The sequence below is a fragment of the Chanodichthys erythropterus genome, chromosome 20 (assembly GCF_024489055.1).
Source record: "Chanodichthys erythropterus isolate Z2021 chromosome 20, ASM2448905v1, whole genome shotgun sequence".
NCBI classification, from domain to species: domain Eukaryota; kingdom Metazoa; phylum Chordata; class Actinopteri; order Cypriniformes; family Xenocyprididae; genus Chanodichthys; species Chanodichthys erythropterus.
Window position 1 is genome coordinate 3,891,833 of NC_090240.1, and position 27,933 is coordinate 3,919,765.

General features: G+C 40.3%; 2 protein-coding genes across 4 annotated transcripts in view; one reads left to right on the top strand and one right to left on the bottom strand.

Moving 5' to 3' along the window:
* Window positions 1-7,420, bottom strand: part of frmd4bb (FERM domain containing 4Bb) — a 98,952-nt gene extending 91,532 nt beyond the window's left edge. Inside the window, exons 1-2 of one of the 2 annotated variants that reach the window (XM_067372374.1) lie at window positions 7,228-7,420; window positions 2,610-2,661 (exon numbers count right to left, since the gene is read on the bottom strand). The gene's annotated coding sequence lies outside the window, so the exon portion shown is untranslated. The remainder of the gene's footprint in view (window positions 1-2,609; window positions 2,662-7,227) is intronic. The other variant, XM_067372373.1, reaches the window with a different exon arrangement.
* Window positions 7,421-11,318: 3,898 nt separating this feature from the next.
* Window positions 11,319-27,933, top strand: part of mitfb (melanocyte inducing transcription factor b) — a 58,167-nt gene continuing 41,552 nt past the window's right edge. The window contains exon 1 of one of the 2 annotated variants that reach the window (XM_067371173.1): window positions 11,319-11,524. In XM_067371173.1, coding sequence (XP_067227274.1) covers window positions 11,421-11,524 — 104 coding nt within the window. In that variant the 5' untranslated portion in view covers window positions 11,319-11,420. Of the gene's footprint in view, window positions 11,525-27,611; window positions 27,710-27,933 lie in introns of those variants that run through there. The other variant, XM_067371174.1, reaches the window with a different exon arrangement.

Sequence of the window (27,933 nt, forward strand, 5' to 3'; positions counted from 1 at the left end):
ACTATTTCATTATAAAGGTATGAAGTCCCGTTTGATTTTTCGTGTTGTCATGTGCAAACCCGACACAAATTTCAATTAAGTTACTGGTGCTGGAGCATATCGTATAAAACACGCCGTAGATTGACAGTAAACCTTTATAACTTTCTAATGATATAACTTATCTTTATTAACTACTAAAGATAAAAGTTATATCATTACAATATTAATATTTTAGATAGTATCTCCCTCAGTTCAACTACGTCCCGCCTTTGCCCATTTTCAGTTATCCGGTAGTGACGTGTGGTGACGCGCAGCTAAGATGGCAGCGGCCTCATTTTCGCCTCAAAACTGCTCTGCTCTTCAGAAATCTACGGGTCACATCACGGACACTATGTCCATATTTTTTTACACATGTACACCGAACTGAAAGCCCTGTACCGAAAAGGTGCACCGTTACACACCTAGTAGAGTGTCATACCAAACTAGGGCTGGACAATAATTCGATATCAATATATATCGCGATATAATTTTTTATCGCGATAACGGTGATATGATTTTAAACACATTTTTTTCGGTATTTCGATATGTACATTACACAGCATCACTGACTTCTGGCGCAGCGGCAGCCATTGGAAAGAGCAGAACGCGATTGGCTATTTGCGTGATGACGTACACCACAGAGACATGCAGCCACCAGCCAGTGCTCAACAGTTGTACGCTAAGATAAAACGCGAACGCGGCAAGTTTTACAAAATGAGTACACCTGATGCAAATGCGACGGAACAAGCTTCCACAACTTGATGAAGGTATGTGTGCATAACTACACCGTGTTGGTTAATGTTTGGTGCAGGAGAATGTGTGAAATAAAAACTTTAAACACGGATACTTTATTCTGTATGAGCTACGTGTCACGTGGCTAGTGTTATTAAACTCATCGTGGAGCTCCGCGCTGAAACCGAGCATATGTGCGCTCCGCCTGTATATCATAAACTCCAGTTCTGACCGCATCACGAGCAAAAAATACAAACAACACACGTGCTGTGCTGAGGTAAACAGCCTACGGCTTGCATATTTGAACGCAGCTAGAGCAGGCAGAGGTGAATGAGCAGCACTTTTGTGTTATTTGAATTCTCCGCTGTAATGCAATCTCATGCGAACATATTTTCCATTTGTGCTGCTGGTAGATTACAGCAAAACAATCCACTTCCGAGAGAAGTGATGCTTCCTCATGCATAATACTGCAATTATAATCTTATGCATACTACAGCGCAATGATTGGATTAAATTAGCTTTATGTCATGAATATGTCGAGATTCGCTCGAAACGGTCTACATCAGCATGTTCGAACATGCCCATACTTGGGCCGAAAGTACACGATTACGTCAGATTTTGTGACGTTGCTCCGACTCAGCTTTTCAAACAGGAAGACAGAAATCGCTATGAAAAATGCAAAAATAACTACTTTTCACTTATGAATAACATTGAGTACCTTTAGTGTTTTCAATGATGTGCAGCCTATACATATCTGTTTACATCTCAAAAAAAGTGTTTTGGTGTTTCATGACCTTTTAGAATAATAAAATCAGCCTACGTTATAGTTTAATGTTAAAGATATTAATATTACTAAAGTGAGTGAGTCTTATGTTTATATGAAGGCTAAATACAAATAAAAGCTGAACAAGTTTATTTGTACTGTTTTTATTTCTAAAATCCTATATAGTTTTATAGGAAGAGATTTCATAGATTTGGCAAATTCATTTTTCAGACGTTTGTAGGTACAGACATCTGTTGTGGCCGTTCTTGGCAGTTTTTCTGAGGCTATTATATAGTTCATATCGATATCGGAATTATATCGTATCGACCGAAATTAAGAATTATATCGTGATATAAATTTTGGCCATATCGTCCAGCCTTATACCAAACTTGTAACAAATCTAAACTTAAAACAACTTAAACCAGTTTTGTGAACTGGATCAACAGACTGATTGTAAAGAACTGACTCCTTTCATTGTCCTTTGTTTTATTTATGCAAAATAAAACTTCATGTTTTTTCTTTTGATTTTAGAGTTAAATATAAATTTCTTGGCAGTTTGGTGAAAATCCTTCCTTCCCTGTGTGTTAGTCTGCCTTTCTTGAGGATTATCAGTAGCCTCTGCCTGTGGAGACACTGTACCTGCCAGCTATGAAACTCAGAGGCATCAAACAGCCAGTTAACAAGTGAAAAGTTGAGAGAAACAGAGCTTTCAAGACACTTTCATAAGATGGAAAAGAGAAATGACACTAAACTAAAAATAAGCTCAGACACTAAGGTTATCCTCTCTAAACTAAATTTGTACATAAAAGCACCTTGAACGTAATCTGTCCGAAACGTTTTACAGGAAGATGTGCTACTAATGAAAAGGATGTGATCATGTAAAAACACTGTCACTTCCACTCACTTGCTGTTTTTAGAAGGCCAACCAATGCAGAAACAATGAGCGATATGTCCTCTGATTTAGTGTTTAAAATTATTTGATGTCTGTTTGTGACAGGACTTCCTGAACATGAGTTCCTGCACTTGCTTCTCACAGAAGAGACAGTGGAAGACACTGGAAGCTTATTTCGACCTCCAAACACTGTCCTTTACCTACCAGTTCCTGTTTACAAGGCTGACAAGCTAGCTGTACGTCAAAGAGTCTTTTCCTGAGAGATAAGAGGAAAACAAAAAAGCAATAAATACGGGTGCTCTAAAGGGGCTCCAATGAGATTTGAATGAGAATTTTTTTTTATATCACAATAAATAAAAACTGTTCAGTTTTTAGGCCATCAAAATGCTATTGTGTTCCTAAAAGTTAACTATTTTTTAACAGCTTTAAATTTACAGCCATCCTGTTACATGAAAACAGACATAAAATACTGATGACATCATGTTGCACTCTTAGGCGTATCCAAATCGTTGTCCAATAAAATGCTTTCTTAAATGAGAATGTCTCATAACAATGGCTGCCTTTGACTAACATCAGCAAACAGCAAATCATGGTTCACATCTGTGATTTCAACTAAAGTGTCTTGGCTATTTAAAAAATAAAGGGATGAGCCCAAACTTCCTGTTTCAGTAGGAAACCCCAAAGGTGTTTTAGAACCCTCATCAAGTTTGTTCAATATTATTACAATATTGTGCAATAATAGCTCTGCTATTACAGCTGTTAGTTTTACAGTCTATGTTTTGGGAATTTGTAACACATTTTAAAAGTTGTAACAGCATGATTTTATATGTTTTTAGTAGGCATCAACCCTTTTTGGAGCACCTACAGCTTGGCATGCAAATACAGGGATGCAAATATTCCTTCAGCTGCATGACCTTATTTTACTTTCAGGTAAAACTTCGAATATGAATGAGCTAGAGTCCTGCAGACATAAGTCTGCTCCCTGAAAAAATGTCTCCAATCCTGAAACTCATAAACAAAAATAGACAAAGGTAAAGAAAGTATACTGTATTTACACTGTACATAGCAACAGTACACTGCAAAAGCAACCTTTCCATTCCATTCCAACATCTGCAAATAGAGTTCACAAACAAATAAAACAATAGAGGCTCTTCCTGCATTTTTGCAAAGCTCCAAAAATACAGTACGAATAAAATACATTAAATTCACTGCAGTTTCCAGATAAAATGAACTCTATTGGCTCGGGATGTAATGATGCACCGCATGTTGGTTGAAAATCGATGAAAACCTGTAACGATTCAAGTCGGTTAAGATGTTAAAGGGTTAGTTTACCAAAAAAATGAAAATTATTTCATTAATTACTCATCCTCACATCGTTCCATGCCCATAAAACCTTCGATCATCTTCGGAACACAAATTAAGATATTTTTTCAGTGAGGCCTCCATTGATAGCAAGTCAATTTACACTTTCAAACAGCCCGAAAAGTAGTAAAGGCATTTTTAAAATAGTTCATGTGACTACAGTGGTTCAACCTTAATATTATGAAGCGACAAGAATACTTTTTGTGTGCCAAAAAAACAAAATAACAACTTTATTCAACAATATCAAGTTATGGGCGATTTCAAAACACTGCTTCATGAAGCTTCGAAGCTTTACAAATCTTTTGTTTCAAATTAGTGGTTCGGAGCCTGCATCAAACTGCCAAAGTCACGTGAACCATTGAAATTTTGAAACACTTATGATGTAACGAAGCCTCGTTTACTGAAATCACGTGACTGTCACGCTCCGAACCACTGATTCGAAACAAAAGATTCGTAAAGCTTCGAAGCTTCATGAAGCAGTGTTTTGAATAAAGTCATTATTTCGTTTTTTTTGGCACACAAAAAGTAATCTCGTTGCTTCATAACATTAAGGTTGAACCACTGTAGTCAAATGAGCTATTTTAAATATATTTTTAGTACCATTCTGGGCGTTTTAACTTGCGGTCAATGCAGGCCTCACTGAGTCATCAGATTTGCTCAAAAATATCTTAATTTGTGTTCCGAAGATGAACAAACTTTTTACAGGTCTGGAACGAGATGGAGGTGAGTAATTAATGATATAATTTTCATTTTTGGGTGAACTAACCCTTTAAACGAATCGCGATACACATTTTAAACATCAGGGGTGCTGTCGCTGATGCTGATTACTGTGACGCTGCTTTACAGGCACGATAGTCAAGTGTCAAGCGTACCAGCGTTAAGTGCTGATGATGTTGTTAATATACACTAATAGCACACTAATATACACTAATAGTGCAGAAAATGTTCCATCATAGAAAGTTAATTCCGGTCTGTCTCATCTAATGTTAGAGAAAGGATGTATTCCACAGACTGAAGGAGAAAGCTGTGCTTGTGCAGGTATTGTATTTATTGTACTATTTCTAAATGTGTACAGAGAGTTTTGGTAACACTTAACAATAAGTTTCATTAGTTAACTACTTAACTAGTTAACATGAACTAATTATGAACAATACTTTTACAGCAATTATTAGTCAAATTTTAACGTCAACATTTACTAATACATTATTAAAATCAAAAGTTCCATTTATTAAAATTAGTTCACGCACTAACATGAACAAATAATGAACATTTGTATTTTTGATTAGCTAACATTAAGGAAAAGATTAATAAATACTGCAGCAAATGTATTGCTCATTGTTAGTTCATGTTAGTTAATATATTTAACAAATGTTAACAAATGACACCGTCCTGTAAAATGTTATCAGATTTTTAAATAACATGATTATTATAGCATATTTTTCTAAATGTGTTCAAAAGTAATTACTGAAAGAGTAAAGATACATATTGTAGCAAATATTAAAATCTTGCCTTTATAACAATGTGAAACCTCTGTCTCTGTTGTACTTAGATTTTACTTCTTATATTTGCAGCCTCTTGACCAGACAGACACAGCAGGAGCTGAGCTGAAACAAACCTCCTCCCGAGAAAACAGAAGTGGAAGATCTAATTGGATGGACTTTTTTGGGATTAGTTCTAAAATTTCAATTTAGTTGTGTTATTTGACCCAAGATATTTTAATTTCACAAAGAAATATGCAGCATTTTGTCTTAGAAATAATAAAAGAACAGTTTTTCATTTATAATTTCTTCAATTTCATTTTGTTAAAAAAAAAAAAATTGTGAGAAAATTGTATCGTGAAACCAGAATCGTGAATCGTATCACATTGTGAGTTGAGTAAATCATTACATCCCTACTAGTGGCAGTAAAACACCATCAAATTTTATTCCAGTTCACACAAATTATGAAAACTGGGGCAGATTATTGATTAATAAAAACTTATTTTCAAGGTTTACTTGCAGAAAATACTATGTTATCTTAATGCATTATTTGTAAACTAAAACATTTTGATGTATGATTCACATAACCAGCTCCATATTGGGCTTTTTAGACAAACTTGCTCACCTGGTAGCACTTGTTATGTGGACGGGTACGAATCCAGTGAAACTCGAGTCACTGTAAACGAGCTTAAATGCTTGCAGAACCAAGCTAAAAAGGCATGGTGGCTTCTATCTCATGTTTTCTTTTAACACTGTCGGCTAGGTTTAGCGTAGGGTTTAGTGTAAGTGGTACATTATTTTCAAATGCAATAGAGTATTAACATGTTGGTGCCTCTCACTGGATATTTCATTTCCAAGCTGCCGTAATTTGTTCAATAACCAGCGTAATAAAACACTTACAGGTCCACGTTCATCTGTTTCAGATGAAACTGAATGTGCTTTTAGTGTCACTCATTAGACAAATTACTTTGAAAGTGTTGAGAAATGTGCAAGAAGCAACATACTATTATTTTGCAGAAATGGTTACCATAGGCGTATGTTTTCAATAAGAACAATTTAAATTCTGTCATAATTTACTAAGCTTGCACCTATGGCATTATTGTCACTAACAGAATTTAAAAATGCCATGTTAGTTATGATTATCAGCAAATAAAAATTCACTCAAAGCTATTATATGACTTCATAAACCTTAAAATATTTAAATTTAAATCGACAGGCAGAATCATTCAATTTAAAAACATGAAGACAAAAAGTAGTGTATCAGCAACACACACAGACTTATACAGACAGTTTACATTCCAGTTTGATCGTAGTTCAATATTTAGTGATTTGATAGTGAAATACAACATAAATCACACTTTAGCCTATAGCACAAGTAGAAACCATATAAATGTGTTTATAGGTATGCATTTATTTTTATTTAATGATATTTGTCAAAAAATATGACATCATCTCATTTCCTCATTTCCTATGTTTTCATCAAAGAGGAAATATAATTTTGAAATGTCTGTGATGTGACAATACAGTCTCCCTTCAGAAACAGAAAAGAACTAGACACGTTGACCAAGAGCTTTTGAAAACCTAGCTGCCTGCCTACATTCATGTATCTTGTACAGTACCTCACAGTTCACAAAGATGCTTCAACAGGACATAGTGACCATTTGAGATTCATTAATGAATCTTCTCTTATCAATGCTAAGATGAATGGTCAATTACAGATTCCATCTTTCTATTGCCCCCAAAAGGGGGGAAAAAAATAATATAGACTATGCTCATTGTCATTTTGCTGAATAAATGCGAATAACTGGACGTGAGCCACAAACCCTCTTCATTTAGAAATAACAAATGAACATCGTCCGGTTAATCCATCGTGTTTCACGTGCTCTGATGCAGCCTGTTGTCAAAGCCGAATAACAGACGAAAAAGCGACAAATGATAAAAAAGCGACTCTTTTGATTAAAACATGAGCGAATAAATCTTACCTCGGTCTATAAGGGCGTTTCCGTTCAGTTCACACGCTCGCTGTCGGATGTATCGCCGCACATCTGCTTCATCCCCTCATCAGTTCGTTCTGTGTGATCAGACACTCACCACGCCTTCCCCTTACCGGCTACAAAGACACAGACCGAGGCCATGCCGTTATCTGCACACACACAGGCGAGCGCGCGCGCACACACTCGCTCATACTATACCCACTAGTATTGTGTGGTTTGTGTGTGTGTGTGGATGCATTACACTACACACGCCCTCCGCTCACTGACAACATACATAGCTATCGCTCGCTATAACACTGATGCTGCAAGGAAATATTATGTTTCTGTTCATTAATCATATTGTTATAAATAGCAATTAATAATGTAAGACACTTGATAATTAATTCAATAAATCGTTCAAATTCAATGACTTGCCTGATTCGTTCCTTTAGTGCTTTAAAGGCGTGGCCACAGTGACCGTTGCTCAGCGAAATTTCGCGGGTAAAATCCAGACTCCGAGTCCACGTGTTTGGGAGTGTCCTGTAAAAATGTGATCAAGATCCCCACACAGATTTCAATAATTTTCAAGCTGTTCATACGTGATTCTGTGTTCAGTGCTTCATGTATCGCTACTGTTGCCAATGAACAATGGGCCTTTTTTTTGGTCGCAAAATTCGCTCAAAAATCGCTAATTTGTGACGTAAACTTAAGAGATCAAATCTCGGCTAACAGGGAATGTTCTCAGAACTTTAGCTAACTATCTGACAAGGTTCTCTCAATGTTTTGAACAAATGTTCTTCTAATAGAACACCAGAAATTTCTGGTCTGCTCAACCCGATCTCACGGCAATTTGTACGTATTTTACGAGGTGGCTAATTTGTACGAATTCATACGACCTCACTCGTACGAATTCCAATCCGATCTTACGGCAATTCCAACGCTATCTCATGACCAATTCATACGTATTTTACAAGGTGGTTAATTCGTATGAATTCGTCCGAGTGAGGTTGTACGATTTGTCCAAACCCCCAGTGATGGGTAGGTTTAGGGGCGGGGTTTGGGTAGGTCATTCATATGAATTCATGCGAATTTGTCAACCCATAAAATACGTATGATTTAGCAAAAAACTTATGAATTCGTGCGAGTGAGGTCGTATGAATTAGCCACCTCGTAAAATATGTAGGAATTGCCAACCCAATCTCATGGCAATTCGTACATATTTTACGAGGTGGCTAATTCGTACGAATTCATACGACCTCACGCGTACGTCTGTGATAATGTTCTCAAAACGTTGGCACAAAAATGTTATTTATACATTGTTCATGGAACTTTTTCTGAAACGTTTTAGTTGGACATTCGTCTAATGTTTTTTAAATGTTACTACTTTAAGAATGTTCAGAGACAAAAGTAATGTTCCTGTGATGTTTGCAAATTATAGGGAATGTTCTCTTAATACATTGTGGAATGAAATGAAAACATTTTTAATGACGTTTTGAACGATCAGAGAACATAATAGGGAAATAATATAGAAATAAAGTCTTATTGTATTTGGAACGTTTTCAAAACATTCCTAGAACATATTTTAGCTGGGTGCCTTAGTAGCTGTATGTGCTAATTAATTAAATTAGTCCTAGAAATTAATCAATTAATTTTTGAATTAGGCTAATTATTTCTTTGAAATGGTTGTAATAACTTTGGATATGCTGATAAATTAGTACAATCTTTCAAACAACACTTTTACATGTTAACATTATGTAAGCCTACTGAGTAATATTAATGAACTAGCATACTAATTAGTCTATTTTGTTGTGCTGTGTGTATTTACATATTATTAGGCTAGTAATTATAGCCTACATGATATGTGTAACATGCACTAATCTATTTTAGCAATTATAAAATGTTTCAAATAAATGTTCGATTGATCATATTAGTAACTTGATAAAAGTCGTGATCATGAGTTGTAAATTAGAAAGTCCTTTTCATGATAATTAAATAAAACCCAGGCAGTATACTAGGTGAAGATACATTAGCATTATTGAACCTGTATTCAAGACGCCTCCTCTACAAATGTGATGTCTCGGCTCTTCTTTGAGCGACTGTAATTCAAAGTCATTACTCTTCATGTATAGATTATGCAGCGTACACACTGCTGAAAGGTTTTTTTTAAAGTTAAGTACATGCAAAACTGAATCGAATAGAGGCTCAGATTCTGGGGCTTGACAACAATATCTCAAACATCTAAACAAAGGGCCTGGTTTATTTGCATCTTCTCAGTGCCCACTGTGTGAATGCCCATGGGGTCCCCCCTTCCCCATCACCCTCCACCCACAACAAACACCATCTGCAGTAAAGGAGAAGCTCAATGATCATTCCTGCCAGAAGCTACAATCAAACAATCATTATGGGAATCCCACTGTATAATCCCAGCTAACAAAAATATGTTCTAAGGATGTTCTGTTAACATTAAGTTATGAAAAAATTATTTCTGAATATTCTCAAAACATTCAAATGTCACATTTTTAAAGTGTGTGTTTTTTCTTGGTTATGTGAATGTAAGAGAAAACATTAAGGAAATATTTTCCGTATTTGATCGTTTTGCAAGTATTATGGGTATATTATTGCAGATTATGGGTATTATAGGTTTTGCATTCATTTTGGTTTTGTTTTCATATTGCACTTTTAGGGGCCATTTACATGACACCATTTTCAACTAAAAATGTAAAACTTTTTATGCATTTTGGCTGTTCATTTACATGTCAATGGCATTTTGGGGGCCTGAAAACGCAAACTTAAAATGGGTTTGAAAGTGCAAGTTTCGTTATCAAAAATGTCAGTTTGTGAAAACGGTGAGGTTATGCACATGCGTATTACGTGTTCATTTTATAGGGGCGTAGTGTTTCTTTACAATGTGACATCGCCATCTACTGGCTTGGCATGGATAATTCAGCATTTTTTGGTCGTTTTCACAACTAAATTCACGGAATCGTTTTGCCAACGTTGTGGTCTGTATGTGAAAATCCATGCCTATCCACCTTATTTTTATAGTTTACTGCACTTTGATATTCTTCTCGTTATTTCCATATAGCGGCTAATAAATCGGAAATCTCGCACATTCACAGGAAACACCTTATTTCCACATTGACAAATAAGGTGTAGGCTATAGACTAAACAGGAAATATGCATGTGCATTCCATTGCCGTTTTCACAGATTCACGTTTTTGCAGTTTACACAGAGATGATAACGGTATCGTTTTCAAAAACTTGCACTTTGAAACCTGTTTTCAAAAGTTTGTTTTCAGGTCACCAAAATGCCGTTGTAGTATAAATGAATGGCCAAAATGCATAAAAAGTTTTCATTTTTAGCTGAAAATGGTGTAGTGTGTAAACAGCCCCTCAGGTTGCTTCTCTTTGATCCTATGTTCCCGCTCTTCATTAGTTACCATGGTTTTTGATTAAGTTCTCACCTGCAGCAACAGAGTTACTGTAAACCTTTTGAGAAATTACTATTTTTCCACTTGAACACCTTTACTTTTTATTGTGCTACAAATGTTGTGCATGTTTAAGATACACAAAGCAAAAATAAAATATTCAGGTAGAATAGACTGACATAAGACCAAAACATACCAAATATTTTCCAGATGATAGTCCTATCATCAGACTCGGACTGTTTGAAGTAAAACACGAGAGTGTGAAGATGTGCTTTCATTGATTTGATTATACTGCCATCTCGTGGACATTGATTGTACTTTAAGTAAATTTCTTTTAAAAGCAGTGTTTATCTGCAGTGAGTGATAACAGATCTAAAGAAATGTTAATGATTATTTAGCAATTAAAATGTTACTGTTCATAACATGTAAAAACAAAACAAACAAACTAACAAAACAACATTTTATTTGTACCCCAAGTCAAAAACGCTGCTTAAGTGTAACGCCCCTTTTCGTCTGCCAGCCAATGAAAAGATGCTGACACAGGCTTTCGTCATTCCTGGGATTTGTAGTTCCATGCTTCATTTGGCTGCATTCGCAGGAAAACAGTTAACGCAGTTAACGGACTACAAATCGAAACTAGCTGACTACTGGAGCGCGCGGAGGACTGACAGCTTGACATCACGGTGGCTGGCACTTCGTGCGTCTGAAAGTACGGCACTTAAACTGACGTATTATTTTCCACCTGGGAGCTGACGAAAGTTGACAACTTTGAAAATGCAGTCGGAATCGGGGATTGTGCCCGACTTTGAAGTCGAAGATGAATTTCACGAAGAGCCTAAAACGTATTACGAGTTGAAGAGTCAGCCGCTGAAAAACAGGTCTGTGAATGGAGCGTTTGACAGCTCTGAAATTATTCATTTTCTATATTGCATGCTTTATAAAGTCTTATATGCTCAGAAAAGACTGTGCTTGCTGCTTGTTTAACGTTTTATTGTTTATTCTATCAGTCTTAAGAATAAGAATCAGCTGCGCTCTCTCCATCCACGCAGCAAGCGACGCGACGCGACAGACTAGGATCAGCGGCCGCTTGCAGAGTTTACAGCCGCGCTCATTTTAATAGAAGCGCTCGAGTTGCGTCGCGTTTCGTGCCGTGCATATGGGTGTTACAGTAGACAACGCCTTAGGATACAGCATCATCATCATCAAATATTTACTCATGTAGCCTGTGTCTGCGTATGAAGATTTCACTGAAACTGTTCAAACATGTGTAATGAACTTGGGTGACACTTTTTTTAATCACTTTAAAACCATTATGCAAAGCAGGTCAGTAGTTTGTTTTTTTTTTCTCCCTCGAGGAGAACCCGGGGCTAGTTGTCGCACTTTTTATTCCAGTGAATATTTTAGGGTGGATTCTTTTTGAAAGTTAGTTTTGACTACAAAACATAGGCTACTGAATATTTCCACCGCTGGCGCCGCAGGATAATTCAACACACACTGATGTTTTGTGACAATAGCAGTGCATGTCTTGCAGCAAAACTGAAATAGCTGTTTTTAAAACAAAACAATGAGTGAAAACAGCGAATGTGTAAAAGATAGCAAATAAAAATATCAAGCATTGTTTTGTCTAAAAAATAATGTAATTAATAGATTGTGTAAGTTTATATGTATTATTTTGAGAGCTTGCCATGACTTGAGAACACAGTTGAATCTTATAGTTAAAATCTAACAACATTATTTATAGATGATCATAGTAAAGTATTGTCTGAATGTATGTTAGTGTAGTTGTGTGTGTGTGTGTGTGTGTGTGTGTGTGTGTGTGTGTGTGTGTGTGTGTGTGTGTGTGTGTAGGTGTGTAGGTGTGTGTGTGCGCGTGTGTGGGTGTGTGTTCACTTGTTACCAACGCATTTAGCAAAATATGATATATATTAACTTTTTTTTAAACTGTGTGTTTGAATCCAACATATGAACACTCTTAGAGAACACAAACATTTGTGCATTTAGACTTTTGACACAAAACATTTTAGTTACTGAAATATACATTGTGATATTTGGATCAAAGTTTTAAACCATTGTAACTAAAATAATTACGCAATGACCTGCATTATATAATGCAATGGAAGTTGTTATAAAGTGCTCCCAGCAGAGATCTTGAAAAGAGAACTTTCATAGCAGACTGTATTTACAAGTTTATATGTATAAAAAATAATTATAATAAATTATTATTATGGGCAGTTATGAGTGACAAGTGTACCGGATGTGTATTTTATTTTATGTTATTTTATTTTAATCTGCAGCATGAAGAAAAGCCACTGAAATGAGCATACAGTTGAATTTCTAGTGAAAACTGAGACAAAGATGTAAGAGTTTTAACAGACAGAAAAGTGTTTGATTTTAATGCTGCTTATAACATTCAGGAAAATGTTTGAACAGATCAAAGATCTGAACCACTAGAAAACATTTCACATGCTTTCTATCAACTTCTATATGAGTTCTGAACTGAATTAGACATACTGTATAGTGGACATGTCATGCATTGTTCATGTTCACAGATGCTTGTGTGACTGCAGTTGAACTCATGCTATGTAAAGTTTGTTAGCTGTAAGCTGATGTGATTTTCTTTTTGATATACAGTACAGCACCTGAAACTTTAGTTTCTGAATGCTCAAATTATTTGATATGCTGATGCACAAGTTTATTCTATTCATTTACAGTGTATCAAACAAATGCTAAGCCCCATCAGCACTAAATGCATTTAGAGTTCCATGAAGCTTCATTGGCAGAGGGAGAGATCTTAATTTAGATGAGGCAGACAGCTCAGGCCGCCATGAGGTGAAAATTAACAACATAAATTTAGAAGTGCAGGCTAATACCACAGATGCAGTGCATGAATTTTGGGAGCTATTTTGGTTTGTTGCTAAAATATTGAGCATAAGAGATTCAGGTGTGTTGGATGCAAAATTTTATACTGAAATTCTGTTGTTTGAATGCATGTTTTTATATGTTTCCCATGATCATGGAAAAACATTATCAGGGATTTTTGTGATTTTCTTGATTTTCAGGCATGGAAAGGCCTTCTATTCTAAGATGTCTGTAGTAATTTTTATTTTTATTTTATTTATTTATTTATTTTTATGACTGATGAGCTCTATAAGTATGTATCAGCAAGAAATTGCTTTTTGTGAGTAATGACATTGAAAACCATAATAATTACTGGAAAAGTCATGGAAATTCATTAGTTTAAAGCTGTGGAAACCCTGTTTGTTTGGCCCTGTATATTTTTGCTATTCATACTTGCAGTTAAATGTATTCAGAGCACAATTCAGTATACATAAGCACTTATGCTGCAAGTGCCGTTGTATCAGCATTGGCGTTTTTTTCTATCACAGAGGCTCCCAACATTTTTACTACGAAGGGCCAAAAATTCAAACTTGATTGAGGGCAGTGGGGCCAAAAATACATCTTGCATTATACCCAACTATATTATATTAAAATCATTTAAAACCAAATTCACAGTTGTAAAGTAAAAAAAGTTATTATAACTATTATTTTCTTAAAGCTGCAGTCCGCAACTTTTTTTGTGTTCAAAATTTATAAAAATTATATAATGAGAATATACAACATGAATCCATTTTCCAAACCGTGTTTTTGTCTTATTCTGAATCATTAGGGTACACTTATAATAAGTGTTTATATGCGGACTATGTCAGACTGGACTGGTAGGATCCGCCGCAGAGTATCACAGTAACTGCATGACTCGCCATAGACATACACTGAGAAAATAAGCTCTGGCTAGAATGTTCCTCCGCAAGACACATGCAGTTCTGTTTATTAACCGCTAGAGGGCCAAAAATCACGGACAGCAGCTTTAAATATTAGATTTTTTTAACAGTGAAATATTACAATAATAATATTTCTTATTTTTCTTTTATTTAGAATTTTGTATATTTTTTAATTTATATATTTTATTCATTGTTATCATTATTGTATAGCCATATTGATATATAATAACAAATACAAACAAACACAGCAAATTTAGGATTTTTTAAAATAAAATATTTTTTTTAAAATCACAATCACAATTTTTTTAATCAGAAAAATCGCAATTTGATTTTTCCCCAAATCATGCAGCCGTAGTTTCTGCAGTTCTTTACAGTTGCAGTGTAAAATGTAATAATTATTTGTATTTTTCTCAAATACAATTTTTTTTATTTTACATATATAAATACAGATATTTACGTATACTACAATAGTAATATTTCTTATGCTTTTATTTAGATTTTTTCCTGATAATTTACTCACCGTATGTCATCCAAGATGTTCATGCCTTTCTTTCTTCAGTCAAAACTAAATTAATAATATAAAAATAAAAGAATAAATCTTTGAGGAAAACATTCTGGGATTTTTCTCCATATAGTGGACTTCGCTGGGGTTCAACGGGTTGAAGATCCAAATTCGATGGAGCTGCAAAGGGCTCTACATCCCAGCCGATGAATAAGGTTCTTATCTAGCAAAACGATCGGTCAAATTTTAACCACAAATGCTCATCTTGCACTGCTGTGCAATGTGCCACGCATTACGAAATTACATTGGAAAGGTCACGCAGGCGGAAGTATTGATCCAGTGTCTACAGAGCGAACGTGCAAAGATTAAGTACAACACCCTTTACAAAAAAACAACAATGTCGGATGATTTTGAATTTGGAGGAGAAAATGAGATTTTTCACGTTACCACAGTACTTCCGCTTATGTCATGAATGAGCTTTCCAACCTGACTATGTAATGCACATCGCAGAGCTAGTGCAAGATGAGCATTTGTGGTTAAAAAGTATATAAGTATATATAAAGTTTTTTTAGAAAATGGCTGATCGTTTCGGAACAAGATCCTTATTCCTCAACTGGGATTGTGTAGAGCCCTTTCAAGCTGCACGGAAACTGCAATTTGGACTTTCAACCCGTTAGTAACTGTTGAAGTCCACTATATTGAGAAAAATCCTGGAATGTTTTCCTCAAAAACCTTAATTTTAACTTAACTGAAGAAAGACATGAACATCTTGGATGACTTGGGGGTGAGTAAATGATCAGGAAATTTGAATCTTGGAGTGAACTAATCCTTTAATTGGGAGAGATTTTTCCCCCTTAAGAAAATCCATCTATCAGTATCAATATTAGCAGATATCATTCTGAAAAATCAATATTGGTGGAGAAATTTAGAATCGGTGCATCTTATTATTATTATTAGTAATTAATCTAATTATTATTAGTAGTAGTATTATTTTTTAGCCATATAGATATATAATCACAAATGTTGGCCTACAAACAAGCACTGCAATCTTGGAATTTTCTTTTTAAAAATGCATTTTAGATCACAATTGAGATTCTTTTAATCAGAATGTTGATCTGTTAAGTAGATCTTGGTTGTAAGCAGAATATTTTAAACTTGATCTTCAGTAATTATTCAATTTCATGCAGCATTGTGAAGCATCATCAAACTAAAAAAAGTGATTTTGACATGATTCATTTAGATACATTTCATGTTACCAAGCGGAGTGTTACGGTATTCCCTTGAGCTTTAAGACAGCTGGCATGAATTGAAGCCAGTAGCCATTGGCATTTCTAACTGGTGTCAAGATGTCAGAGGTAGTTTTGTGTTTTGGATATTGATCTGAGTGGCAGGAACAGGTGTTTTCAGTCATGTAGCATGCTGGCCGTCAGTGAGAACATCCTCACATCCTTGACTCGCTCATTGGATGAAGTCCAACGCTATTCACAATCCTCTCTTTCCTTGAAACTCTTATTTTCATTCATGAACTATTTTTTGGTTATGATGAGGCGGTCAACAGATAACTTCTCCTCTTATAAGGGCAGAGACAGAAGATGACTGTTCTCAGCAGTTGATTTGTTGCATAATAATAGATAAGGACGTGCAAGGTGGTTTGAATTTTTCATAGTTTTGTCGATTACAAGGCCACTGTGGTTGGGAGTTTGACGCAAGACACCGGAACGGTGGAGTGTATTTTTAGGTGGTCATCAGCGCAACTCCTTAGTCAGATTTCAAGAGTTCCTGTTTTGTTTTTCTTTGACCCTCCCAAAATTCCCAAAAAAAGATTCAGGCGTGAATCTTCAAACGTGCATTTATATTAACCCTGCTCTGGTGTGCAAATTTTATTTGTCATGCAGTTTGGCTGAAAAGAAAAAAGGCGAGTAATGATGCTGAAAATTCAGTTTTGATCACAGGAATAATTACATTATAATGTGTTAGTTCACCCCAAAATGACTCATCATTTACTCACCCTCATATCTTTCCAAACCCGTAAGACTTTCGTTCGAACCACAAATGAAGATATTTTAAATGAAATATGAGAGATTTCTGTCCCTCCATTGACAGTCTACATAACCACCATTTTAAGGCTTCAAAAAGTTCATAAAGAGATCGTAAAACTAATCCATATGAACCGAGCGGTTTAGTCCAAATTTTCTGAAGAGACACAATCGCTTTATATGAAGAACAGATTGAATTTAGTCTTTTATTCACATTTAAAAATTGATCAGTGAACATAAACGAAGCTCAACTGAACCTGCATAAAACACAAGAATTAGGGCTAGACGATATTTCGTTTTTTTAATTCTGCTAATACTTCCCCCTTAAAAACATACTACCGCGTGTGTAGCCACTTGACACCACCCCGTCCAGTCAACATGCAGGTGAACGCCGAGTCAACACACAGAGACGGCACGCGAGCGGTGAGCCTTGCGTCTTCACTAAACTTTGTCAGTTGTTTGTGTTTTAAGGTTTGCCAGTTTGGACATTCAAGCGATTTAAACGATCGGATGTGTATTATTATATCGAGCTACCGTGAAGCAAAACGTGAAGATCGAGCGCACTGAGAGGAGCAGCAACTAGTTGTCAGCGCTGCCCTGTGATTTATCACTAAAGTAGCTTAGAAACTCAAAACTTATTATAGCATATATTTTTCTACTTTTGAAGTAACTATTTACAACCCACAGCTTCACAATTAATAGAGAGACAGTAGGACTAATTCACACATGCAATTGCTCTCATTACATACTGGTACTGTGCGAATTCATCTTTATCTGATTTACAACGAGCAGAAATCTGTAAGAAATGTTACGAACCATAGATAAAATAAGTTCCCTTTCAGTCGGTCACGTTCGACGTACGTCAATAGTGACCGACGAATTGGGATATCGCTTAGAGAGCCCTATCATCTTCGTGTAAACTAAAACAAGCCAATGGAATTGGCGTGCGATATTTGCATAATGCGCACCGCCCCCGACAGGTGTATATAAATAGGAAGCAGATGCAATCGCACTCTGTCTTTCGCTTCGGAGCCATTCACTGGTGTCCTATTTAGAAGACTCCTTTCTTCGTGTGTTTTTCTTACTAAAACACTGCCTCAGAAGAGGATCTGCAGCGAGCTTTGGTGCTGGTGAAGAGGGCACGTGCAGCGAGGTCGCGAGTGTCTGAGGAGCCGAGCTATAAGCTCTAAACTGCTGTTTTCACAGCAACACAAAAAAGAGTGTGTGTGAGGCAGCGATTTGGGCCGGTTCCTCGGTGTGTCAGGGAGTGGTGTACCTGACACATCGCGTCGCTCCCTGGGTGCTTCAGCACGAGTGAGTTGACTTCCCCTTCTAAAAGAGCTTTACAGACGAACCCTGACAGTATGTCATTTCGTCTGTGCGTTACTGGGTGCGGTCGTTCCCTGGTCCCTGCTGATGGGCACAATCGCTGCATCTCGTGTTTGGGCGTTCAGCACGCTGAAGCAGCGTTTGTGGATGGTTCATGTTCCCATTGCGGGAACATGACCATCGCGGTGCTGAGGTCGAGGCTCTCCTTCCTGAAGTCTCAGGAAGCGAGAGTCCCCTCTCCTATGCCGCGTACGACCGTTTTTTCCGGCCCCGGGAACCGGAATGACGGTACGGCGCTGTATAGGGAGGGCGACCTGAGGATAACGGTCAGGGCTCCCCCGTCGAGCGGAAACGCTCCGCGGGCCCCTGCCCCCTCATCAGCACCGCAACCCATCCTGCCGCCGTTGGTTTCCGCTGGGCCCTCTTCGGACTGTCCAGCCGTTACCTTTGGTGCGCCGGCGGAGGAATCGGATCCCGAACTCTCGGCTGTGCTCTCCCGGGCCGCCTTGTGTGTCGGGCTCGAGTGGAACCCTCCACCCTGTCCCGGCCCATCGCGGCTGGATGATTGGTATTTGGGGGCGGGTCGCGCTGGCCAGCCCCAGCGTCCCGCCCCAATGCCTTTCTTCCCGGAGGTGCACGATGAGGTGACCAGGTCTTGGCAGACACCGTATAGTGTTCGTTCGAGGCCTGGCCCCCCGTCCGCCTTCACCTCCCTGGACGGCGGGGCAGCCAGGGGGTACGCGAGGATCCCGCCAGTCGAGCGGTCTGTTGCGATGCAACTGTGTCCAACGGCCGCTGGCTGGCGTGGTGAGCCGCGACTCCCGTCCCGGGCCTGTAAATTCTCAGCCGGTCTGACTGAGAAAGCTTACAGTTCCTGTGGGCAGGCTGCCTCTGCCCTGCATGCGATGGCGCTTGCAGGTCTACCAGGCAAAAGCGCTGTCGGAAATGCCCCAGGAAGGTCCTGACCAACAGCTGCTGGGGGAGCTGCGCGCTGCCACCGACCTCGCCCTCCGAGCGACGAAGGTGACAGCACGCGCTGTTGGTCATGCGATGTCTACCTTGGTAGTCCAGCAACGCCATCTCTGGCTGACCCTGGCGGACATGCGGGATGCCGACAAGCAGAGGTTCCTAAATTCCCCCGTGTCCCCGGTCGGCCTATTCGGCGACGCGGTGGAGAGCTTCGCCCATCAGTTCTCCGCTGCACAGAAGCAGGCTGAGGCTATCAGTCACGTTATGCCACGGCGGTCCGCTGCTGCCTCCACCCAGCCGCCCGTGGCTCAGCCTCAGCCCGCTCGTCGCCGAGGGCGCCCGCCTGCATCGTCCTCCGCCCCTGCACCGACGGGAAAGCAGCAGCCTACACCAGCCAGACAGCAGGGTGCCGGTCGCGGGCGTGGTGCCCAGCCCGTCTCCGCTAAGCCCGGTGGTAAGCGTAAGAGCAAAACACGGCACTGAGACGGGCAACCTGGAGGGGAAGGATCTTGCTCTTCGGGAGAGTTTTCCACCATCTCTCCCACCCCCGGAGGAGGGCCGGGGGGAATTTGTGTTTGTCTGTCTACCGCCGCTGGCTCTCCGGAGTCCAGCGGTACCCACTTTTTCACAAAAAGAGCAGTTTCCTCAAACTCCAGGTCACAACAAGGGGTGTCTGTCAGTGTGCCAGGCTCCGCCTCGCCGCTGACAGCTCCCCCCCATTCGCCAGCAGGTGGCAGTGTGATGGTGCAGACCGCGTCCCGTGCGCGGTCTCCCATGCACACTGCTGCCTCGCAGAGTCTGACCCCACTCCGGGCCGCCCCCAAGCCGTCCGGGTCGGGTCCCTCTCTGCCTTGCTGCCCCACCCCCGGTGCGTCTGTGGTGCCTTTAGTCCTGCTGGCTCAGTGTCTGGAAGCGTGGATATCAGATTCGGCTATGCGATTCAGTTCGCCCGGCGTCCCCCGGTCTTCAGGGCTGTCCACTTCACTCCGGTGTCGTTGGACAGTGCTCCTGTTCTCCGGGTGGAGATTGCTGTCCTCCTGGCGAAGGGTACAATCAAGCCGGTCCCTCCAGCCGATATGAAGTCGGGGTTTTACAGCCCCTACTTCATTGTACCGTAAAAGGGCGGTGGGCTACGGCCAATCCTGGACCGTCCCCAGGATTGGTTTGCAGCAATAGACCTGAAGGACGCATACTTTCATGTCTCGATTCTGCCTCGACGCAGACCCTTCCTAGGTCGGTCTGCGTTCGAGGGTCGGCATGTCAGTACAAAGTCCTACCCGACATGGTTGTAGCTCCCAACCGGTTGGGTCTTCAGGTCAACTGGGACAAGAGCAAACTCGCCCCCGGGTAGAGGATCTCTTGTTTCGGTCTCGAGCTAGACTCGGTCGCACGGACTGCGCGTCTCACCGAGGTGCGCGTCCAGTCGGTGTTGAACTGCCTGAGCTCGCTCAAGTGCAGGACAGCGGCTCCACTGAAAGATTTTCAGAGGCTCCTGGGGCATATGGCATCTGCAGCCGCGGTAACGCCGCTCGGATTGCTTCATATGAGACCGCTTCAACACTGGCTCCGCGGCCGGGTCCCGAGATGGGCGTGGCAGTGCGGCACGCTCCGTGTCCCCGTGACACCGAGCTGCCGTCGCACCCTTATCCGGTGGTTGGACCCTTCGTTTCTGTGGGCCGGAGTACCCCTCGAACGAGTGTCCAGGCACGCTGTGGTCTCCACAGATGTCTCTGCCACGGGATGGGGGGCCACGTACAACGGGCATGCAGTGACAGGTCTTTGGACGGGGCCTCAGCTGCATTGGCATACCAATTGCCTTGAGTTGCTAGCGGTTCGTCTTGCGCTGGCCCGCTTCAAGGAGCTGTTGTCAGGCAAGCACGTTCTAGTCCGCTCACTAAGCATTGCGGCCGTTGCGTACACCTACCGTCAAGGTGGTCTACGCTTCCGTCGCATGTTGCAACTTCTCGCCCGCCATCTCTTGTTGTGGAGTCAGAAGGATCTGAGGTCCCTTCGGGCCACTCGTGTCTCAGGTGTGCTCAACCGTGCAGCCGACGAGCTGTCACGGCAGCATCTACTTGCGGGCGAGTGGCGGCTCCACCCCCAGGCGGTCCAGCTGATTTGGCAGCGGTTCGGCGAGGCCCAGGTAGTCCTGCTTGCCTCCCCGGAAACTGCCCTCCACCAGTGGTTTTATTCCCTGACCGGCGGCACGCTCGGCACGGATGCCCTGGCACACAGCTGGCCCCCGGGTCTGCGCAAACATGCGCTTCCCCCAGTGAGCCTTCTCGCACTATTCATGTGCAAGGTCAGGGAGGACGGGGAGCAGGTTCTGTTAGTGGCTCCGTACTGGCCCACTCGGACCTGATTCTCAGACCTCATTCTCCTCGTGACAGCACCTCCCTGGCCGATTCCTCTGAGGAAGGACACCCTGACTCAGAGACGGGGCACCCTGTGGCACCCGCCTCCCGATCTGTGGAACCTCCACGTGTGGTCCCTGGACGGGATGCGGAGGTTCTGAGTGATCTCCCGCAAGCGGTCGTAGACACCATCACTTCCGCTAGAGCTCCTTCTACTAGGAATCTCTACGCGCTGGAAGTGGAACCTGTTCGTCGAATGGTGCGCCTCTCGCCGAGAGGACCCCCGATCATGTTCGGTCGGATCCGTGCTTTCCTTTCTGCAAGATGGGTTGGAGCGAAGGCTGTCTCCCTCCACCCTCAAGGTGTATGTTGCCGCCATTGCCGCACATCACCATGCAGTTGAGGGTAAGTCCCTGGGGAAACACGATCTGATCGTCAGATTCCTGAGGGGGGCCAGGAGACTGAATCCTCCTCGCCCTTCCTCCGTACCCTCTTGGGATTTGACCCTGGTTCTCACAGCTCTCCGGGGTCATCCCTTCGAACCTTTGCAATCAGTCGACCTGAAACTAATGTCTCTTAAGACGGTTCTTCTGGTTGCATTGGCTTCCCTGAAGAGGGTAGCGGATCTGCATGCATTTTCGGTCGACGAAACGTGCCTAGAATTCGGGCCCGGTGCTTCTCACGTCATCCTGAGACCCCGGCCTGGATACGTGCCCAAGGTTCCTACCACTCCCTTCAGAGATCAGGTAGTGAACCTGCAAGCGCTGCCCTCGGAGGAGGCAGACCCAGCCCTAGCTTTGCTCTGTCCCGTCCGCGCTCTGCGCGTTTACGTGGACAGAACGCGAAGCTTTAGGACCTCAGATCAGCTCTTCATCTGTTACGGAGGCCAGCAGAAGGGAAAGGCTGTCTCCAAGCAGAGGATGGCCCACTGGATAGTGGATGCCATCGCCTTGGCGTACGAATCCCAGGGCGTGCCTTGCCCGCTCGGGTTGAGAGCCCACTCCACCAGAGGGGTGGCCTCTTCCTGGGCGCTGGCTCAAGGCGCCTCGCTGACAGATATCTGTAGAGCTGCGGGCTGGGCGACACCTAACACGTTCGCTAGGTTTTATAGCCTACGTGTAGAGCCGGTATCCTCGCGTGTACTCGCATCCACTAGTCGGTAGACGTGTTGTACCCACTCTAAGTGTCGGCTTGCAATGCCATTCCCGCCTCTGGCCGGATACGTGCATACTTTCACTCCAGTCGCGTTCCCCGCTTGGCGAACCCTGTCGAGTTCCTCCGCCTCCCCCTTCGGCTCGGACATTGCGGAGTGTCTGATGCCAGGCCTACATCCGTCGCTGACGCTGTCTGTTGGCTGGGGCCCATATGTCGTGACCCCTCTACGTGAGCGGTCCCATATGTGTATTTTCCACGGTTTAAAACTCCCTACGGGCTGAGTCCGTGTCTTTCCCTTAGCAGAGCCAGCTCTGCTGTCACCTGTCAGATGAGTCTCCCCCTAACCAGGTGGAGCCATCCCAGGGACTCCATATGCGTACTGCCCCCGGGCCAGTCCATATGTGTATTCCCACGTAAACTCCTCCCCCATTGGGTAGGTAGTGGTCTCCGCAGCGTCCCTTCGGGTTCGCTTTCCCAGTGTGTCTAGTTTACTTAGTGGGTAGTGGTAGACAGCAGTAGACTCTCTCGGTGTAAGCTCGCCCCCTTCACCGCCAGCCGGTGCTATGGGCGGCTGAGCTTGCGCTGGGCACTGGAAGGGGTTTCGTAACTGTGGCGCTTTAGTTGGGATCCCAATGACTCCGTCGGTCACTACTGACGTACGTCGAACGTGACCGACTGAAAGGGGAACGTCTCGGTTACGTATGTAACCCTCGTTCCCTGAAGGAGGGAACGGAGACGTACGTCCCGTCGCCACAGTTTCTGTACCCTCGCTGTAGTGCGGACACCAGTTGTCTCCTCAGCGAAAAACAGAGTGCGATTGCATCTGCTTCCTATTTATATACACCTGTCGGGGGCGGTGCGCATTATGCAAATATCGCACGCCAATTCCATTGGCTTGTTTTAGTTTACACGAAGATGATAGGGCTCTCTAAGCGATATCCCAATTCGTCGGTCACTACTGACGTACGTCTCCGTTCCCTCCTTCAGGGAACGAGGGTTACATACGTAACCGAGACGTTATGTCAGATCACTTTTTCAATAGGAAAAAATATCCCACCTTTAATAGTCAAGCATATTTACAGTACAAACCTTGTAAGTGAACTATGAGGGCAGAAAAAAAAAAACAGAAACAAAATAATCATTCATTAATCATAATCGAGGTATAATGTTCAATTAATCGAGGTTTTGATTTTAGGTCATAATCGTCCAGCCCTAACCAGAACAAACCACATTGGTTCTTGCAGAAGCTCAAACGTGCTGCATAACACAGGAATGAACCTCAATGGTTCTTGCTGAAGCTTTTTGAAGTTTCAGTTGCATAGACTGTCAGTGAAGAGGCAGAAATCATTCAGATTTCATTAAAATATCTTCATTTGTGTTCCGAAGATGAACGAAAGTCTTACCGGTTTGGAACGACATGAGGGTGAGTAATTAATGAAAGAATTTCCAGTAACACTTTATTTTACAGTGTCATTGTTACATATGTTACATGCAGTTACCAAATACTATGAATTATGCATAATTACACGCAACTAACCCTAAACCCAACCAAGCCCTAATCCTAACTCTATAGTAAGTACATGTAATTACTTCATGTTACTCAGTACTTAAATGTATAATTACAGTGTAACAAAGACACATTAAAATAAAGTGTAACCAAGTTTTCATTTTTGGGTGAACTAACCCTTTAACATGTATTGAAATAGAAATTTTAAATTGTAATAATATTTAACAATATTGCTGCTTTTATTTTATTTTTTTTTATTAAATACATGCAGGCATAAGAGGCTTTATTTATACTAGATGTAGAGGCCTTTTATTTATAACATTTAAAAAATCTTCCCAACCACAAACTTTTGAATGGTAGTGTAACTTTAAAACCTTAGTAAGCATAAATTCTCTGAAACAGGCTGAGCAGACTCCTGAGTCAGTGTAAGATGTAACATATTCCACTAAATACAGGAAGCAGACAGATAGTTCAAGTCTACAGCATACAGTATTCCTGATCATCACCAACTGGCTATAGTAAGTGAGCTGCACTTGTTTTCCAGTAAACGTGTATAGACATTCTTAAAACAAGATGAATTTACTTAAAAGCAAATTGCAGAAGATATTAAGACATGTTTAGATTTATATACTTATAACCAGAAAACATATTTGCCAATAGAGAAAGAAAAACAGGCTTAATTTAGCATACATTCTTTGTTTGTCAAGGTTCTTTTTTTTGTGTGTGTGTTTTTTGTGTTTTTTAGCTTTAGTTAGTGTGTAATGTTGCTGTTTGAGCATAAACAACATCTGCAAAGTTACGACACTCAAAGTTCAATGCAAAGGGAAATATTTTCTTTTAAAGAATTCTGTTTTTTTTCTTCTGATTAATCGCAATTAATCACAATTAAAAACACTTACGTTTTTATACGTTTTTAATATATTTTATAATGTTTTAATTTGGAGATTAACTGTGAAATTATTACAACATGAAGAAACATCATGAAGACAGTATATTTTAAATACTTGTTTAATGGCATCTTTTTATGAATGAAGGCCAGTATCACTGATACTAACAGCCTACAGCTACTGATGTCTTGATGAAAATGATTTTTTCCCCAATTTTAAATGAATGAATTATAGCCATTCAACATTACAGTGTGAATTTAGAACAATCCTCACATAAATCCATAATAAATGTCATATTTATCTGTGCCTTTCCTACCTGTCTAACAGATAGGAAAAATACAGAAATTGAATAAAGTTACCAAACAGTCTATACTACATAATTTACAGCCTAAATTAAATATAGATAATCATTATTAAAGCTACAAAAGTGTGACAGAGAACTCGATTCTGGCGCTCCATCCATGCACACGATGGCACGCGTCTTTCTGTGACAGGACATTCACAGACAGCGCGTTCTCTTTTTCTCTTTTGGCACGTTTAAATGGTTTAAAATCATTTGCATGAATAAGAGCATGATCATATAATGCTAGCCAAAAGATGACAGAAAAAATGGATGCTGCGTTAATTGCATTAATATTTTTCATGCGTTAAACTGGAAAAAAATTTATCGCATGCATTAATGTTGACAGCACTAATTACAAGATAACTGAAGAAAATAAACAATAAGTAAAACTTAGCTTAATTTCTCTTTTGCAAGTTTTTGCACAATTTCACATGGATGTGATTTAAGTAAAATCAGCAAGTTACTAAACCTAAAAACAAAAGCAATGATACAACAGTGTAAATGCAAGAAGAAAACAGTTAAAAATGCACCCTTGTTAATTATTCATGCCCCAGTGCATGATGGGAACACCGGTATCAGAAAGTTGTGTAGGTTTTATTTAATTTTATAACTTTGATACTTACTCAAAGAATCATTGTAAACATAACAAGTAAAATATACTTCAAGATTTAATTTTTACAAGCTTGAACTGAGTACTAATATAGAATTTATAGTTTTTTAAATTTAATTCTTGACTGAACTAAATTATTTAATGTAGAAATTACATTTGTTTTTGTTTTTTGTAGTATTTACGGTAGCACTTTATTTTACAGTCCTGTTCCCCATGTACATACTATGTATTTATTATAGTAATAACTGGGTAATAACTAGGTACAGGTACTAACCCTGAACCTACACCTAAACCTAACCTTAACTCATGTAATACCTTGTATTACCCAGTACTTTCTTGTTAGTACACGTAAGTGCACATACTGTAAAATAAAGTGCAACTGTATTTACTACAAGTCAAGTCAAGTCACCTTTATTTATATAGCGCTTTTTACAATGCAGATTGTGTCAGAGCAGCTTTACATTGATAACTGGTACATAATTTGGCTGCACAGCAGCTCTTAAATAATAGTGTCAATGCAGGCAGATCAGAAGCACTGTTGAATAAATGTCAAGAATACTACTGAATATCAAATGTCAAGTGTCCCCAACTAAGCAAGCCAAAGGCGACAGCGGCAAGGAACCCAAACTCCATCAGGTGACATCAGGTGGCAAACAAGTGGCAAATAGGTGTTAAAATGGAGAAAATAAAAAAACCTTGGGAGAAACCAGGCTTAGTCTGGGGGCCAGTTCTCCTCTGGCGAACAGTGCTTTGTTACAATCAGGTTGCTATCATAAGTCTGATAGGATCGCAACAATCAAAGTATTTATTTCAGTTCCATCCAGTTGAGGATCGTATTCATCACGCCAGTATGGACGGTCTGTTGAGGAACTGTGCTACTTCACCACAGAATCATTTTTATCACTGTTTAACTGCATTGTACCGCTGAAGCTGCTGCCATTTTGTTTTTCCATATGAAGTTTCAGTGGTCAGGTTGTACAATTCGAAGCTCTTTAAAAAAATCAGTATTTGAAAATCTGAAGTTGTAATTATGAGTTTAGCTTTTTTTAGCGTCCAACTAAAATGTTTCAGGAAAAAACAACAACATTCCATTATATAAATAAAGTTTTGAGAACATTATTAAAGACCAGATCACTCTGAACCAACGTTCATTACTGGTAGGACATTTGTTCATTACTTTGATAGATGTGTTTATTTTGTGGTGATTATTCAAATAAATGATTACTTTATGCCAAAAATAACTGATCGTCACAATGCTTTAAAACAATAGCAGAAGCTTGAAATAATTGATGACGAATGAATGAATCAAGGCAGAGCAATGCTGTAAATCAGATAAACTCTCTGGAGAGCTGCATTTACCCAAAATGTTCCCTCCTCGTCACCTCATTCTGTGAAGTGTGAGTGTGTCAGTGTTTCCAGCAGAGTTGATAAAAGTTGACTGTTGAGTGACTGAACAAAAATACAGAGAAGAGTAGATTGAGTCATGTCAGTATCATTAGACATAAATGCAGTGTTAACGGTGTCAGTGTGAACAGTTCAGCAGTCAGTAACTGGAGTAAAGAAGACCTCTGTTGAATGACACAAGCCAAGAGGTAGGACTCTTATATGCTGAATAAAAGTCTGTTTTATGTTAGAGATCTGAGATGATTAGTACAACAAAGAGATGTTTGTACTTGCTTCTGAACAAATGTAATTTCCATTAGAGATGCTAAACGCTAAACTGCTTGAAGAAACTTTTCGGTTCACTTGGGCCCCAAGCTTTGTTGTTGCAGTACATTTGAATTTCATGCTCTTTGTGAACCTTTGCAAACATTTT